The 15,079-nt window shown below is 39.1% G+C and overlaps 1 protein-coding gene across 8 annotated transcripts in view; it reads left to right on the top strand.

The window, feature by feature from the left end:
* ryr2a (ryanodine receptor 2a (cardiac)) overlaps positions 1–15,079 on the top strand; it is a 108,760-nt gene that overhangs the window by 61,802 nt on the left and 31,879 nt on the right. For all 8 annotated transcript variants that reach the window (XM_065272385.2, XM_065272382.2, XM_065272383.2 and 5 more), the window contains 27 exons: positions 151–351; positions 515–620; positions 1,160–1,303; positions 2,275–2,548; positions 2,711–2,825; positions 3,106–3,238; positions 3,366–3,469; positions 4,656–4,791; positions 4,881–5,067; positions 5,298–5,409; positions 6,004–6,124; positions 7,997–8,166; positions 8,254–8,474; positions 8,615–8,705; positions 9,211–9,351; positions 9,455–9,618; positions 9,834–9,912; positions 11,498–11,587; positions 11,670–11,807; positions 11,895–11,972; positions 12,050–12,125; positions 13,445–13,568; positions 13,694–13,809; positions 13,917–13,981; positions 14,069–14,190; positions 14,399–14,448; positions 14,993–15,053. In XM_065272385.2, the coding sequence (XP_065128457.1) occupies positions 151–351; positions 515–620; positions 1,160–1,303; positions 2,275–2,548; positions 2,711–2,825; positions 3,106–3,238; positions 3,366–3,469; positions 4,656–4,791; positions 4,881–5,067; positions 5,298–5,409; positions 6,004–6,124; positions 7,997–8,166; positions 8,254–8,474; positions 8,615–8,705; positions 9,211–9,351; positions 9,455–9,618; positions 9,834–9,912; positions 11,498–11,587; positions 11,670–11,807; positions 11,895–11,972; positions 12,050–12,125; positions 13,445–13,568; positions 13,694–13,809; positions 13,917–13,981; positions 14,069–14,190; positions 14,399–14,448; positions 14,993–15,053 (3,419 nt within the window). The remainder of the gene's footprint in view (positions 1–150; positions 352–514; positions 621–1,159; positions 1,304–2,274; positions 2,549–2,710; positions 2,826–3,105; positions 3,239–3,365; positions 3,470–4,655; positions 4,792–4,880; positions 5,068–5,297; positions 5,410–6,003; positions 6,125–7,996; positions 8,167–8,253; positions 8,475–8,614; positions 8,706–9,210; positions 9,352–9,454; positions 9,619–9,833; positions 9,913–11,497; positions 11,588–11,669; positions 11,808–11,894; positions 11,973–12,049; positions 12,126–13,444; positions 13,569–13,693; positions 13,810–13,916; positions 13,982–14,068; positions 14,191–14,398; positions 14,449–14,992; positions 15,054–15,079) is intronic.

The following is a 15,079-nucleotide window of genomic DNA, read 5'->3' as shown; positions in this document are numbered from 1 at the left end:
ACTAATGTCAGACTCTGTATAAAAAATAATCTGATCTACTGGTTTGTGTTGATAGAAGATAAACTGTTTAATTTACTTGATTATATATTGTGATGCTGTATTAGTGATACTGATGTTTACTGCATTGTTTTATCTTTTCTGTGTCTTTAGATGTGTCACCTGCTGCAGTATCTGTGTGACTGTCAGGTTCGGCATCGCATCGAGGCCGTGGTCGCCTTCTCTGATGACTTTGTAGCAAATCTTCAGGAAAACCAGCGTTTCCGCTATAACGAAGTGATGCAGGCGCTGAACATGTCTGCTGCTCTGACCGCACGTAAAACCAAAGAGTTCCGCTCACCTCCGCAGGAACAGGTGTGATGTCACCAAACACTTGCTGCAGAGCTCACACTTCAAACTCTGTGTCTTCATATGATACGTGTGTGTGTGTGTGTGTGTGTGTGTGTGTGTGTGTGTGTGTGTGTGTGTGTGTGTGTGTGTGTGTGTGTGTGTGTGTGTGTTTGTGTGTGGTCCTCAGATCAACATGCTGCTGAATTTTAAAGATGAGAAGCAGGATTGTCCGTGTCCGGTAACCATCCGGGAACAGCTGCTGGAATTCCACGAGGATTTGATGACTCACTGCGGTAAACATCAACTCTCTGTCACTGCTCTTCATTTATCAATGACTTAATGCTTTAGTCTGCAATGTGAACACTGCAAAAAATGACTTTCTTACATAGTATTTTTGTCTTGTTTTCAGTACAAATATCCAAAAATTCTTAAATCAAGATGGATTTTCTTGATGAGCAAAAGGATCTAAGAAAATAAATCTAGTTTTTAGACAAAAAACATCAAATTTAAGTGCATTTAATACTGCTTAAAACAAGCAAAACAAATCTGCCAATGGGGTAAAACTCAACTTGAACTTTTTTATGAAACATGTAATACAAGAAAAAAAAGTAAAAAAAAATTCTTAGGTCATTTTATCCATGTTGATTTAAGACTTTTTTGGTATTTGTAATGAAAACAAGACAAAAATACTAAGTAAGAGAGTCAATTTTTTGCCGTGAACAAGCTATGAAAGATGTTTGTTACTGCATGTATTTGTCAGATAAAGACACGTTTATTTGTGTTTGTTTGTTTGTGTGTGTGTGTGTGTTCTTTCATGTGTGTGTATGTTCAGGCATTGAGATGGATGATGATAAATCAGGAGATGGAGACAGTGATTTCACTATCAGAGGTCGTCTGATGTCTCTGGTGGAGAAGGTGACGTACCTTAAGAGAAAACTGACCGAAATACCAAAGAAAAAGAAATCAAAGAAGCCAAGTAAGTAGAAACTTCAGGACTCTAATGTGCTACATCTTACAGTTTTAAAAATGAGAAGAAACACTTGAACTGGAACCCTACAGAGACAGTGGACTGTAAAAATTTGTAGTTACTTTCAATGGAGATAAAAGATGGTTTGGGCCAAACACAGTCTGTTTTTCAAGTGAATTGTTGCCTGTTGACATTATTAATGCACATTGTAAATGATTAAATCAGTATGATTCATTTTAATACATTTCACCAGTCTTTTAGACTGTTACATATATCTATATTTATCTTGTATTGTTTGTTATATACACAGCCACTCAAAAAAATGAAGAGAGCACTCCAGTTTAGACTTTAATCATCATTTCTAGATGTATTGTGAGCATTTCAGTCCAGTGTCTGTTGAATTTCAACAAAAGCAAACCTCAGGAGACATGAAAAGTCACCCAACAGCAAATGTAAAATAGTTTTTCCTAAAATACATGTAAAAACAGAAGTATTTTGTTAATAAATCTCTGTAATATTGAAGATAAGAAAACACTGCATCTATAACAATATTTTTCAAATTCAAATTTTTTTGTTAATGACTACAAATAAAAAACATTTTATTAAGAATTTAGCAGAAAGGTTGTCGGTAGTTGACAGAATGAAACAAAAATCTTTTAATTATAAATTAATAGTAAATAGAAATATTAAAGGGACCATTGAAATGATCTCTTAATTTTTCCTGCGACTGTAAATTATTTTTTCTTATTGGTCTTTGTACAACACTTTGGTTTGTCTTCTATAAAAAATCAACTTGAAACATATTTCTTAACTTTTGTGCAATGAAGTGTTTTAACACTGTGACGGTCACATCTGTTTTCAAGCAGAACCAGAAGAGAAATAATTTACAGCAAACTTCATATAAACATGTTATGCTACATACAAACCTCATGCTTACAAAGATAAACCCCCTGTGATGTGATGTTAATGTTATCTTGTAGGCACTTTACAGCAGTTGATCTCCGAGACGATGGTGCGGTGGGCTCAAGAGTCCGTCATCGAGGATCCGGAGCTGGTCAGGGCCATGTTTGTGTTACTCCACCGGCAGTATGATGGTATCGGCGGGCAGGTCAGAGCGCTGCCCAAAACCTACACCATAAACGCCGTCTCTGTGGAGGACACCATAAACCTGCTGGCGTCTCTGGGTCAGATCCGATCTCTGCTCAGTGTCCGCATGGGTCGTGAAGAAGAGAAACTCATGATCCACGGCCTCAGGTGACGCTCAGACGCTATTTTAAACAATAATCAATGAATGATGTCATGATGTTACAGTGTGTCTGAATTACTGACAGTAACCCTGAACCGAGACATGTTAAAAAGTGACTGTGTGTTAATCAGATTCCAGTCTGATCTCTGATCTGTCTGTCTCATCCGCAGTGACATCATGAATAATAAAGTGTTTTATCAGCATCCCAACCTGATGCGAGCTCTCGGGATGCATGAGACTGTGATGGAGGTGATGGTGAATGTTTTGGGAGGAGGAGAGTCTAAAGTGAGTAATACAGACCACAATTAATATTGAAATATGAGCAATATGACACACAGCGTCTCTTGATTCTGATTGGTCAGTCGCTGCATTCTGTGGTTAGATATTGTTGTATAATATTGAAGTCCATGAAAGACTTTATCTTGTAAACAGTGCTGATATCTCTGGTTTGCCTCAGGGTCCTAATACGTTTATTTTATCAGAGTACATTATAGTATCTGATAAAGTTATTATAGTCATGTGCAGTTGTCCTGATGTTTTCTCTGATGTGAGGTTTTCTCTTCAGGAAATTACATTTCCAAAGATGGTGGCAAACTGTTGTCGATTCCTCTGCTATTTCTGTCGAATCAGCCGTCAGAATCAGAAGGCCATGTTTGACCATCTGAGTTACCTGCTGGAGAACAGCAGTGTGGGACTCGGTAAGACCTTCATCTTGTGATGACTGAAGACTCTGCTGAAGGATTATTCAAGGAAACAATAGTTGTCATAATATCTGTTGTCATAGTGTCCTTATAAGCTCAGTTGTGTTTGTTTTGTGTTTCTCAGCGTCTCCATCAATGCGAGGTTCGACTCCTCTTGACGTGGCTGCAGCATCAGTGATGGATAATAATGAACTGGCTTTGGCTCTGAGGGAACCAGACCTTGAGAAAGTAAGAGGCTACAAAAGTTAAAAAGTTTTGCCGCTCACATGTGGTGATTTTTAAAATAATTATTATTTGAAGATGAAGTGGTACTAAAACCTCCCAGAAACACTTCAATACGTGTCTGCTTCCAACTATAAGAGGTTTTTCTAGCCAATAATGTTTGGATAACACTCCTTCATCTCTTTTGATTTAAAAACACCTTGTAACGTGTGTAATCCAAGACATGAAAAGAGGCAGAAAGTGGCTTTAATGAAACAAAGTATAAACAAAAATCTATGGCATGGCGAGACAATACAAGAAAACAGACATGGCAAATACACTTTACATTAACAATAACCGACCAGAGACAATGATAACAGGATTATATAGGCTTATATATGGACAGGGAACCAATCAAAATATGACACATCAGGGAATAGGGAAACTAGAGACAACATGACAAGACATAATTTCAAAATAAAAGACATGAGCATAAAACAAGGACTTCAAAATAGAAGACATAAACATGACAAGACAAAACCCTTAAATACCTATACGTAACCAACATCACTCGACAAAGAGAGTAAAAACTAAGTTTCAGTCGCATATCGGTTAATGTAAATGCCGTCATTTCACAATTGTTTCTGTCAACATTTAGAAAATAACACAAAAAGGTCATAGGTCATGGATGAACTGAATGGTTTAATAACTCACAAAACAGAACAAAAACGTTCATACTGACAGAAATCAGAGCAGGATACTCAGTGTTCCCACAGAAGATTCAATCTAAAATGGCATTATTAAGTTTATTCTGTCTGGATGTGTGTTCATGTACTGTTGTGAAACTTTCTCACTCGCATGAAAGCTGCTGCTTTTTTAACTTTCAATTACCGCTACAACCTGAATGGATGCTCAAGATTGTGTTAAGGGCGGAGCAATGCTCAGAGCTCCAGTGCATCATCGAGCCACCGTTTTAGCCCCGCCCAAATAATCCTGAACACAGAAATGTGGAAAAACTGTTTAACGGTGTAACCTCCACAATTCAGTACAACATAGTTTACGGTCTTTGTAATGTGTTTCAGCAAAACATTTCTAACATTTATAATGTGTTTACAAACACTTCTCTGAGATGACTTTACACGGGCCTTAACTGATTAATTCTGTATGTCACCATGACCTCTGTGTTGTGTGTTTGTGTGTATTTGTGTTACAGGTAGTTCAGTATCTGGCCGGTTGTGGTTTGCAGAGTTGTGTCATGTTGATGTCTAAAGGATATCCTGACATCGGCTGGAATCCAGTCGAGGGTGAACGATACTTGGACTTTCTCAGATTTGCAGTCTTCTGTAATGGTTTGTATTTAACATATGAAAACTAAACCCAGGTCTGAATGATTAATGTTTGTGAAGATTAAACATGTTTGCATGGGTGACGTCTTTAGGAGAGAGCGTCGAGGAGAACGCTAACGTGGTCGTACGGCTTTTGATTCGCCGGCCGGAGTGTTTCGGACCCGCTCTTCGTGGAGAGGGTGGGAATGGTCTGCTGGCAGCGATGGAGGAAGCTATAAAGATCTCAGAAGATCCGTGTAGAGATGGACCATCACCTACAACAGAGGAGAGCAGGACGCTGTATGTATTTAACACAGAGAGACATTATTGAAGGACTGACGGAGAGAAACACTCCTTATAGTAAAGTGAGATATGAACTCTCCGCTGTTGCCCTGAAATGACCCAAAACCATCATAAAAACTTTGAGCAACAGTAAAGGGAAAGATGTTTGTAATGAATTAATACTGATCTGAAAAACTTTTGCTTATTGAGAGATGTTTGTGAATCTATATAACCTCTCTCTCTCTCAGTAATGATGTGATAGAGGAAGAGGAAGATGAGACCATTCACATGGGAAATGCCATCATGACCTTCTACGCTGCTCTGATTGATCTGTTGGGCCGCTGTGCTCCAGAGATGCATGTGAGTTTGTGCTTGTGTGTGTGTGTGTGTGTGTGTGTGTGTGTGTGTGTGTGTGTGTGTGAGTGTGTGTGTGTGTGTGTGTGTGTGTGTGTGTGTGTGTGTGTGTACCTGGTAATTATCACGTTGTGGGGACCAATTGTCCCCACAAAGATAGGAATACCAGTGTTTTTGTGTACCAACATTTTGATGTCCCCATGAGGAAACAAGCGTATATATCCAACAGAATGATTTTTCTTGAAAATCTAAGGTACAAGAAAGGTTTGTGTGATGGTTGGGGTTAGGGAATGGGGTAGGTAAGGGGAATAGAATATACAGTTTGTATGGTATAAAATGCATTACGTCTATGGAATGTCCCCACAAAACATGGAAACCCAACATGTGTGTGTGTGTGTGTGTGTGTGTGTGTGTGTGTGTGTGTGTGTGTGTGTGTGTGTGTGTGTGTGTGTGTGTGTGTGTGTGTGTGTGTGTGTGTGTGTGTGTGTGTGTGTGTGTGTGTAAATGTACTGAAACCCTGAAAGATTTTGTGCTCTTGAGCTCATGGTTTCATGAGGTCTGATGATGAAGTCCACAGATTATTTTTATGTGTCCCATCAGCTGATCCACGCAGGGAAGGGTGAGGCCATTCGTATCCGAGCCATCCTGAGATCTCTTATTCCTATAGAGGATCTGGTGGGTGTGATCAGCATTCCGTTTCTGATGCCCACGCTGGCTAAAGGTCGGTCTCTAATCTAGTCAACATCTTTATTGAGATATTTTGGGTTGATGCTAGGGCTGTCACAATGATTAAATAATCGTCTCATTGTGATTGTTTGACCTCATCGTGATGATTTCAGATCACCGCAATGATTGCACATCTCTCTAAAAACACAAGGGGGAGCTGCAGCGCCTGTATAAATGAGACGATACATTGCAAAGCCTTTCAAAACAGTGGAAAAATATACTAATACCAGTACTAATGTGACCTTAGTAGGATTGGCTACTATTAAAGGAGACATATCATGCTAAATCCACTTTCTTAGCTCTTAAATGCATTTTGTTGTGTATTTGTAGTGTTTAGAAGTACATAAAAGTTGAAATTAGTCTCTTCAGGTGCTTTGTTGATATCTTTATATTCTGTTTTGGTCATATTTTCCAACCGGTTCTGATTTTTCTATTATCTATTACGTTTTTTGAACAATTACGTCACAGTATTTGCAGCGGAACTGCTAAATAAGGACATCGACTTCCAGCCCAACACTACGAGCAATCCGCCATTTCAATTTCTCGCTGCGATATTGTAGTCCAAGCTCAAGGATGCAGAAGTTACGAGAGATTAAATCAAAATGTTCGGTTGTTGAACCTGTGCCTGGTTGAGTTTTTCACGGAAATGTCATTTTTTAGTGCGCGAAGCACTTCAAGGATAACTATTTCACCAACCTCCACCAGTATAAAGTAGGATTTGCCGATAGACTTGGTCTGATTGAGGGGTCAATTACTTCTATCTTTGGAGACGACGAGCAGAGCACTTCGGTAAGCTGTAAATAACTTTAAAAACAGTAAAGTACACGGTTGTCATGGTTTAGCAGTGCTGTTTCTCAATCCGAAGGCTGCAGCCTGCGGATGTCGCATGTGGTCATCAACCCGGGATTAAGTTATAGCATATTACAACAACTTACAATTAACTAAGAATAATAGTCAACTTTATAATTGTTAATATTCTGAAATAAGACAGCCGGCATTAACACACCATTGCGATACCTCCATATGAAGACGTTGTTCTGCAGGTTCGTCGTCTTCATTTTCATCTCGCTCCATTTCCGACTCTGGCGCGAACATATAAGGCTGGATGGACAAGTCTTCCGTTGTTGACATTTTGTGAATAACGAGTAAATAAAAAGTTTCTGTGCAGCTAGATAATCGTATCTCTGCTATAAAACTACAAAAATGGCCGAACGGGGTGGAGTTTAACCGAGTGTCACCTCTGCAACCTGGAGAGGGGGCAGGGTATGACGTGCATTTAAAAAGACAGTACCAAAACGAGTTGCTCTCAGATGCACATCAGAAAAGGGGTAGAAAGGGGGCCTGTGGGGCTATAATAATGAGGAATTCAGACCCAAGCATTGCAGTTTCGCTTTATATAGACCACAAATAGATGATTTATATGTAAAAAGGACAGATTTAAAAGCATGATATGTCTGCTTTAAAGGCCTGTTCTGGTATAGTCAGTATATTTTGATTGCATTTTTATTTTCTGTTATTTTTCAGACACTGTTTATTTCTTATGAAGAATTTTAAATATATATTCATTAATTTATTAATTTTAAATATGTGTATATAAGGTAAACCTTGCAAAAGATTTAATTTAAATAATCACAAAAATGTATGAGAATTTAATGTCAAAGCAATAAAACAGACAATCAATCATCATATTGGTTAAAATTAATTAGACAATTAACCTTCAGCCAAATTTCATAATCGTGACAGCCCTAGTTCATGACAGTCAATATTTCACACTTCACACATGTGTCCTGTGTAATCAAACCCAGTGGATGTAACACTGTCATCGGTACAGAAGTGTTTTGGTAACGGTTTATTTTTGTTTCTTCAGACGGTTCTGTGGTCGAGCCGGATATGTCCGCGGGCTTCTGTCCTGATCACAAAGCGGCCATGGTTTTGTTCCTGGACCGTGTTTACGGCATCGAGGACCAGAACTTTCTCCTGCACCTGCTAGAGGTCGGATTCCTACCTGACCTTAGAGCTGCCGCCTCATTGGACACGGTGAGTCACGTGATGTCTCTCTTCACATCTTCTGGATCATTAAGTGTGTTTGTGTGTGTGTTATAACACTGACATTTGACCCGTTAGGTCGCTCTGAGTGCTACAGATATGGCGTTGGCACTGAACCGGTACCTGTGCACGGCCGTTCTGCCTCTGCTCACTAAATGCGCTCCTCTGTTTGCGGGCACGGAGCCGTTTGCGTCTCTCATTGATTCTCTGTTGCACACCGTCTACAGACTCTCTAAAGGCTGCTGTCTTACTAAAGCTCAGAGAGACGCTATAGAGGAGTGTCTGCTGTCTGTGTGCGGGTGAGGACGTGCATTTAACCAGTACCATTACATTCAACAATCATATCCAGAAAAATCATTCAAAACGAGAGCACGCAAGTTTGCTTCTTTGTCATTCAGTCTTGTTGTTGTGTGCGTGTGTGTTTTGTGTGTGTTTGCAGTAAACTGCGGCCGTCCATGATGCAGCATCTACTGAGACGTCTGGTGTTTGATGTTCCTGTGCTGAATGAACACACTAAGATGCCTCTGAAGGTCAGATGCTGTCTGCATGCTGATTTACATGAGTCTGGGCTTTTAAAGGGGACATTTCACAAGATGTCAAAAAATCTTTGGTGTCCCCACAAAGTAAACATGTGAAGTTTTAACTCAAAATAGCAAATAGATAAGATGTTAAGGTAGGTGTGAGTAAAAATGTGCTGTTTTTGTGTGAGTCCTTTAAAAGGCAAATGAGCTGATATCTGCACTATATGGCAGTGCTGTGGTTGGATAGTGCAGATTAATGTACGGTATTATCCCCTTCTGACATCACAAGGGGAGCCAAATTTCATTGAGCTATTTTTTCACATGTTTGCAGAGAATGGTTTACCAAAACTAAGTTACTGTGTTGATCTTTATCACATTTTCTAGGTTGATAGAAGCACTTGGGACCCAATTATAAAACTTAAACATGGAAATGTCAAATTTTCACAACATGTCTTCTTTAAGAGATTTGGAAATGTGTAATAATCTCTCTTCTAATTGGTGTGTCGTCTCTCAGCTCTTGACCAATCACTACGAGCGTTGCTGGAAGTATTACTGTCTGTCGGGAGGATGGGGAAGTTTTGGCGCGGCGTCGGATGAGGAGCTGCATCTGTCTAGAAAACTCTTCTGGGGGATCTTTGATGCTCTGGCCAGAAAGGTACAGCAGTGAACAGAAAGATTCATCATGCACTGTAGTTTTATCATGCGTTTCATTGTGAAATTATGTATACGTTTTTGATATATGTAAGGTTTTTTTTTAGAAATACGACGTGGAGCTGTTCAAGTTAGCTCTGCCGTGTCTGAGCGCAGTGGGTGGAGCTTTACCTCCAGATTACATGGAGTCAAACTACGTGGCCATGATGGAGAAACAGTCATCAATGGACGCTGAAGGAAACTTCAACCCACAGCCTGCTGACACCAGCAGGTCAGTCAGCACTGATAACCTGTTTAGGCATAATATCTCATCAAAATATCCTGCTTTTCTCATCTGTTAGTCAGCTAATCACGTTCTTCTAAAACCTCGTTGACATTAAAATGTTTGATTTTAGATTTCATGAAGTTTTTTTGAAGATGGTTTTTAACATTGGTGTCAGATTGAATGAGTCCTGATAATGATTCTGTGGGTTTGTTCTTCTGCAGTGTTGTTATCCCAGAGAAGCTCGACCATTTCATCAATAAATATGCTGAATATTCACATGAGAAATGGTCAATGGAGAAGGTAAGAAATGTGTTAAGTGGCTGTGTGTATGTTACAACCGAGTGTGCCTCATACATCCTAAAAAGCGAAGCTGCTGTCTCTGTGATCGCCCTCCGGTGGTTGGCTGCAGTACAAGTCATAAACCCCGCCCTCTTCATGCAAACGAACAGGACTCAGCTCTAAATAAAAAAAATTAATTACGCTTACAATAAAATTTTCCAAAAGATGGTTTTGGTCCTTTAAGGTAGTTGTTATCATGCTGATATATGTTCAATTGTTGATTTTTGTGATGAAGTGTCATTTGAGCTAAAGAAATGGGGTGTTTCATTATGATCGACATTAATGATTGACAGCTGCTCTGAGCGGACTCTCGGATCTTCGAGGAAAGATTGAAGATAACTAACTTTTCATTTTTGATTTCTGTGTTATTTCACAACGACAAAATGAGTTGTATTTAACTTACCTTATTTTAGCAAGTCAGTCAAATGAGACATTCAAGGGTTGCGGTTGAATTGGCCGTGCGAGTGTTCGGGCGGAAGTTTGATGTTGTGGCTCCGCCTCTGGGCTCCATGGACGATTCCTTCTGCGCATGCCCTGGCTCCAAACCGATGTTTTTGCGTGACATGTCCGCGTCCGTTGTCGTACATTTTACGTTCAGTTCATTACAATGGAAGGAAGCGGCGTCGCGGCGTCCATCTTTTTTTTACAGTCCATGGTTACAACCAATCAGAGTAAATGTTTTACAAGTTGACAAAAAATTCCCATAGACTTTCAAAACCCTGTTGCTACCATGGATTAACAAACGATAATCAATGTTTCCATAAATCTGGCTTACTTGGAAAGCTCAACAAGGTGTTCTTCTCCTTACATCTTAAATCACACGTCTATTTTCATGCCATTGTTGAGTCTTGATATAAAAAAAGCTGTGGCGTGCAGTGATAACTCGAAGGAACAATGCTAATGAGTGTCCTCGCTCTCACTCTGAAGTGCCCATAAAAGGAATTTGGGGTCACTGATGCGTAACAGGTACCCATGTCCTAAAAAAATTCTTGTAAGAAAGAGGAAGCGTGAGTTTGGCCCAGAAATACGCTGAACTGCTTTTTTGACACTTTGCATTTGTTTAGCACGAGGATTACAACTCTTAAACTGTGTTAATAAGTCAGAATGTGTGAAATAGCATTAAACCCCCCCTTTAATGTGAATTGTATTGGTTGTAATGGAAACTATAATGGTCTGTGTGGGTCTCTACTGGTATGTGCTGGGTTCTTTTGGTGGGACCATTAAATCCTTCTGGAATAATACCCAAAACACACTACAGAAAGGACTTTTGTAATGGTTTTAATGGTACAAGCTAATGGCTCCAAATAGTATTTTAATGGAAACCAATAGAATTTCTGTGATGGTTTCTATGGTTTTTCAGCAGGGATAGCACACACCACCACGTCACATGGACAAACATCACAAAAATGTGAAATCAACTTGATAATATTCTTGAGTTTATGAAAGTGTTTATTCTTTACTTTCTCGTAGTTACATTGGGGTTGATTTATTTCACTGTAAAGTTCTTGTAGTTGATTCCTGCCTGTGTTTTTCTTTCTTTCTGTAGTTTGCAATGGGTTGGGTTCACGGAGAGCAGTTCTGTGAATCAACTAAAGTTCATCCTTTACTAAAGCCCTACAAATGTCTCTCTGAGAAGGTATTAAAACATCACGCCTAATCTCTGATACATTCAGTCTGTAAATCTGTAAATCATAAATCTTTGAATTGAAAATAAATAGGATAAGGAGGTTTATCGCTGGCCAATCAGAGAGAGCCTGAAGACGATGTTGTCGTGGGGATGGAGCATCGAGCGGACGAAAGAGAGCGATGCGACTACATTGCACAACCGCACGCGCAGGATATCTCTGTCCAGTCAGGTGAGAAACAGTACTTATGTTTGAAAAATGAAATGTGTATCTTACTGAAACGTTAATGATGTGATTGTTGACTGCTGTCACCTGCAGCGGTCTATAGAGGGCGCTCATGGTTTCTGCCCACGACCTGTAGACATGAGTAACGTGACCCTGTCCAGAGACCTTCATGTGAGTGTCACGACTTCACAGCTTTAATGTGAATGTGTGCCCTGAAACATTGCAGTAATTCAGTGTTTGTCTTTCAGTCAATGGCAGAACTGCTGGCTGAAAACTACCACAACATTTGGGCTCAGAAGAAAAAACTGGAGCTAGAATCCAAAGGTAGATAAGATGTGTCGTCAACCCTCCATCTGACCCATCCCAAATCTCATAATGACCCTGTGAAATAAATATCCACACATATACCCCATATACAAACACACAGTACTGATGGGTCTTGGCACAGATTGGTCCTGGGTGATGTGGCACAGTAATTAAAAAAAATTAAAATGATATGATTGACTTTTTAAGAGAAAACATTGAATGCTCCCTCATTTGTAAGTCTCTCATAAATAAATGCTTAAAAAAATCAATGTAAATGTAAATGATAAGGTTGGCTGTTCATGGTTCAAGTTCAGAAATATAGATTTATGTAAATGTTTCTTGTGTAATGAGTCAGAAATTAAGTTGTTGTTGAAGGTAAATCAATGTGTTGTTTTCTAGTGTACTTCACTGATATCTTTAAAGGTGCTGTAGAATGTAAACCTGCATTTATAAGCATAGATGAATAATCAGAGTTGTGTTCATGGTAATGAGATATTATGAGATATGTTTCCTCCTTCTTATGTAAACCTCAAAAGACTGCTAGAAAACAGACCAATCTCAACATAACACCAACTGTGACGTTACAGTACAGATGTACACCCCAATATAAATGACACATTAAATTAAGTGCAATGCTGTTACAATGATAAAAACAAAGTTGTGACTGCTGAGTTAGCACTATATGCTAGTTAATGTTATATGCTAGTTTATGTTATAGACGGTTTCAGCAGTAACAACATAAACAAGCGGCTTTCATGGTCAGCACGTAACTTTTGGTAAACTCTGCTAAGAATAAATAACAACAAAGTACTTTAAACATAGTTTATTTATATATCAAGCAAAATAAACAACACAGAGCTCAACATTATTATTCATGACCCTTTCAAATAAGGTAATAATAGACCATTTTATTATAAAGACAAATCCTAGGGTTGTAAATGGACATGCAAAACTGACTCTGGATCATTTAATAAAGCAACAAACCTTCTGTGTAGATATCAGAGAACTGATTATGCATTCTTTAGCACCTTTAATGAACTGTACGCTCTGATTTACTGTAAGCACAATAGATTTACAGTAATAATAACCCAATAGAAACTTTCAATAAGCCAGAATATCATTACTGACACACACACAGGTTAAATGAAGCACAATGCATTGTGTTGAATACTGCACACAGATCTGTGTCATTATTGTAAAGGCCTTTAGATGGCACTGCAGGATTGTGTTTTTTCCAGCATACAGTACAGGATGTGTGGTTTGTTATAATGTGTGTGTGTGTTTGTTTGTCAGATGTTGTGTAGTTTGTAACTGATGTGTTTGTGTGTGTTTATCAGGTGGAGGCAGTCATCCATTACTGGTTCCTTACGACACTTTAACTGCCAAAGAGAAATGCAAAGACAGAGAAAAAGCACAAGACATCCTTAAGTTCTTTCAGATCAATGGATACACCGTGTCAAGGTGACACAAACATTACATTTGAATAGAACAGCATTAGAACGGTTTGTTGATGTGGGAGATGAATCTCTCCTGCTGTATGTGTAGATGTGATGTGTGTGTGTGTTTGTGTGTACTGTATTGTGCAGGGCTATGAAAGAACAGGATCTAGACACACCATCTATAGAGAAACGCTTTGCGTACACATTTCTTCAGCAGTTGATCACATATGTGGATGAAGCTCATGAACACATGCTGGAGTTTGGTAAGAGTACAATTATAATCACATCCAGGTCATATTTCATCACAAATACTGAATACATAAACGCACAATGATGGAGTAATAAGATGAGATGTATGTTTGTGTTTCAGATGCTGCTATGAGATCTAAGGGAGATAAAATTCCCCATGAACAGCAGCTCAAGTTTTTTGGCAAGGTTTGTTTCTCCTGACAGATTTAATGTCACACTTTTCATCCAGCTGGTTTAGAGATTCATCAGGCTGCTATTTTGTGTAATGTTTAGGTTGTCCTGCCCCTCGTTGATCAGTATTTTAAAAACCATCGTCTGTACTTCCTGTCCACTGCCGTTCGTCCAATCAGCAGCGGCGGTCACGCCTCCAATAAAGAGAAAGAGATGGTGACCAGGTGAGGTGTTCATCTCTAACTTAAGCACCTTATGCCACCTGGAATTCAAATGAATATTCCTGACCCAGTTTATTAAAGTATAACTTTGATGACTTCTCTATCTCCAGTTTCTCTTCTTGTACAAATGTGATTTATTTCTGCTTTCTTCCTCTTTCTTTTTAACATTTTCTTCTTATCTCTAATCTCTCAAACACAAACTCTCTCTTAGCCTTTTCTGCAAACTGGGAGTTCTGGTCAGGCACAGGATTTCTCTGTTTGGTAAGGCCTGTGAGTTTGTGTGTGTGCGTGTGTGTGTTTCAGCATGTTGTGGTTGTGTGACTGTTTATGCATCCACTTGTGTAACTTTATCTCGACCCTCTTCTCTGTGTTTGATGTTTTCTTTTTTCATGTTCAGCCTCAGATGATAAAAGTCAAAGCTTAAATCTCTGAGCTGAATGTGTGTCATGATATCTAACATTCACAGTATGCCACCTTGTGATAAGAAATTATTTTAAGGCGTAGATACTTTGATTGCATGGTTATCATCGAAAAATTCTGCTTTTAGAAACATTAATAATATCTAACATTCACTTAGAGAAACTACTGAAATTAGATATCAATCATAAATCAAACCAAATAGGATTATTTTAACTCAAATCTGAATCTCAAATTAAAAACGTACAAACATGATCTAGACCACAGTTTTTGGTAGTTTTTAAGCATTTAGGACACTTCATATCAGCCTGCTAAAACCCCCAGAGACCCTCAGAGAGACCAGACAGCATCACTGGTGTAAATGTAGTCTGGTGTTGTTCTGTTTCAGGTAATGATGCCGCTTCAATAGTGAACTGCCTGCACATACTGGGACAGACGCTGGATGCCAGGTCAGTCAAACACACGTCACATTACC

The sequence above is a fragment of the Paramisgurnus dabryanus genome, chromosome 1, assembly GCF_030506205.2.
Source record: "Paramisgurnus dabryanus chromosome 1, PD_genome_1.1, whole genome shotgun sequence".
Lineage (NCBI taxonomy): Eukaryota > Metazoa > Chordata > Actinopteri > Cypriniformes > Cobitidae > Paramisgurnus > Paramisgurnus dabryanus.
This window is presented reverse-complemented; position numbering and strand designations above follow the sequence as displayed.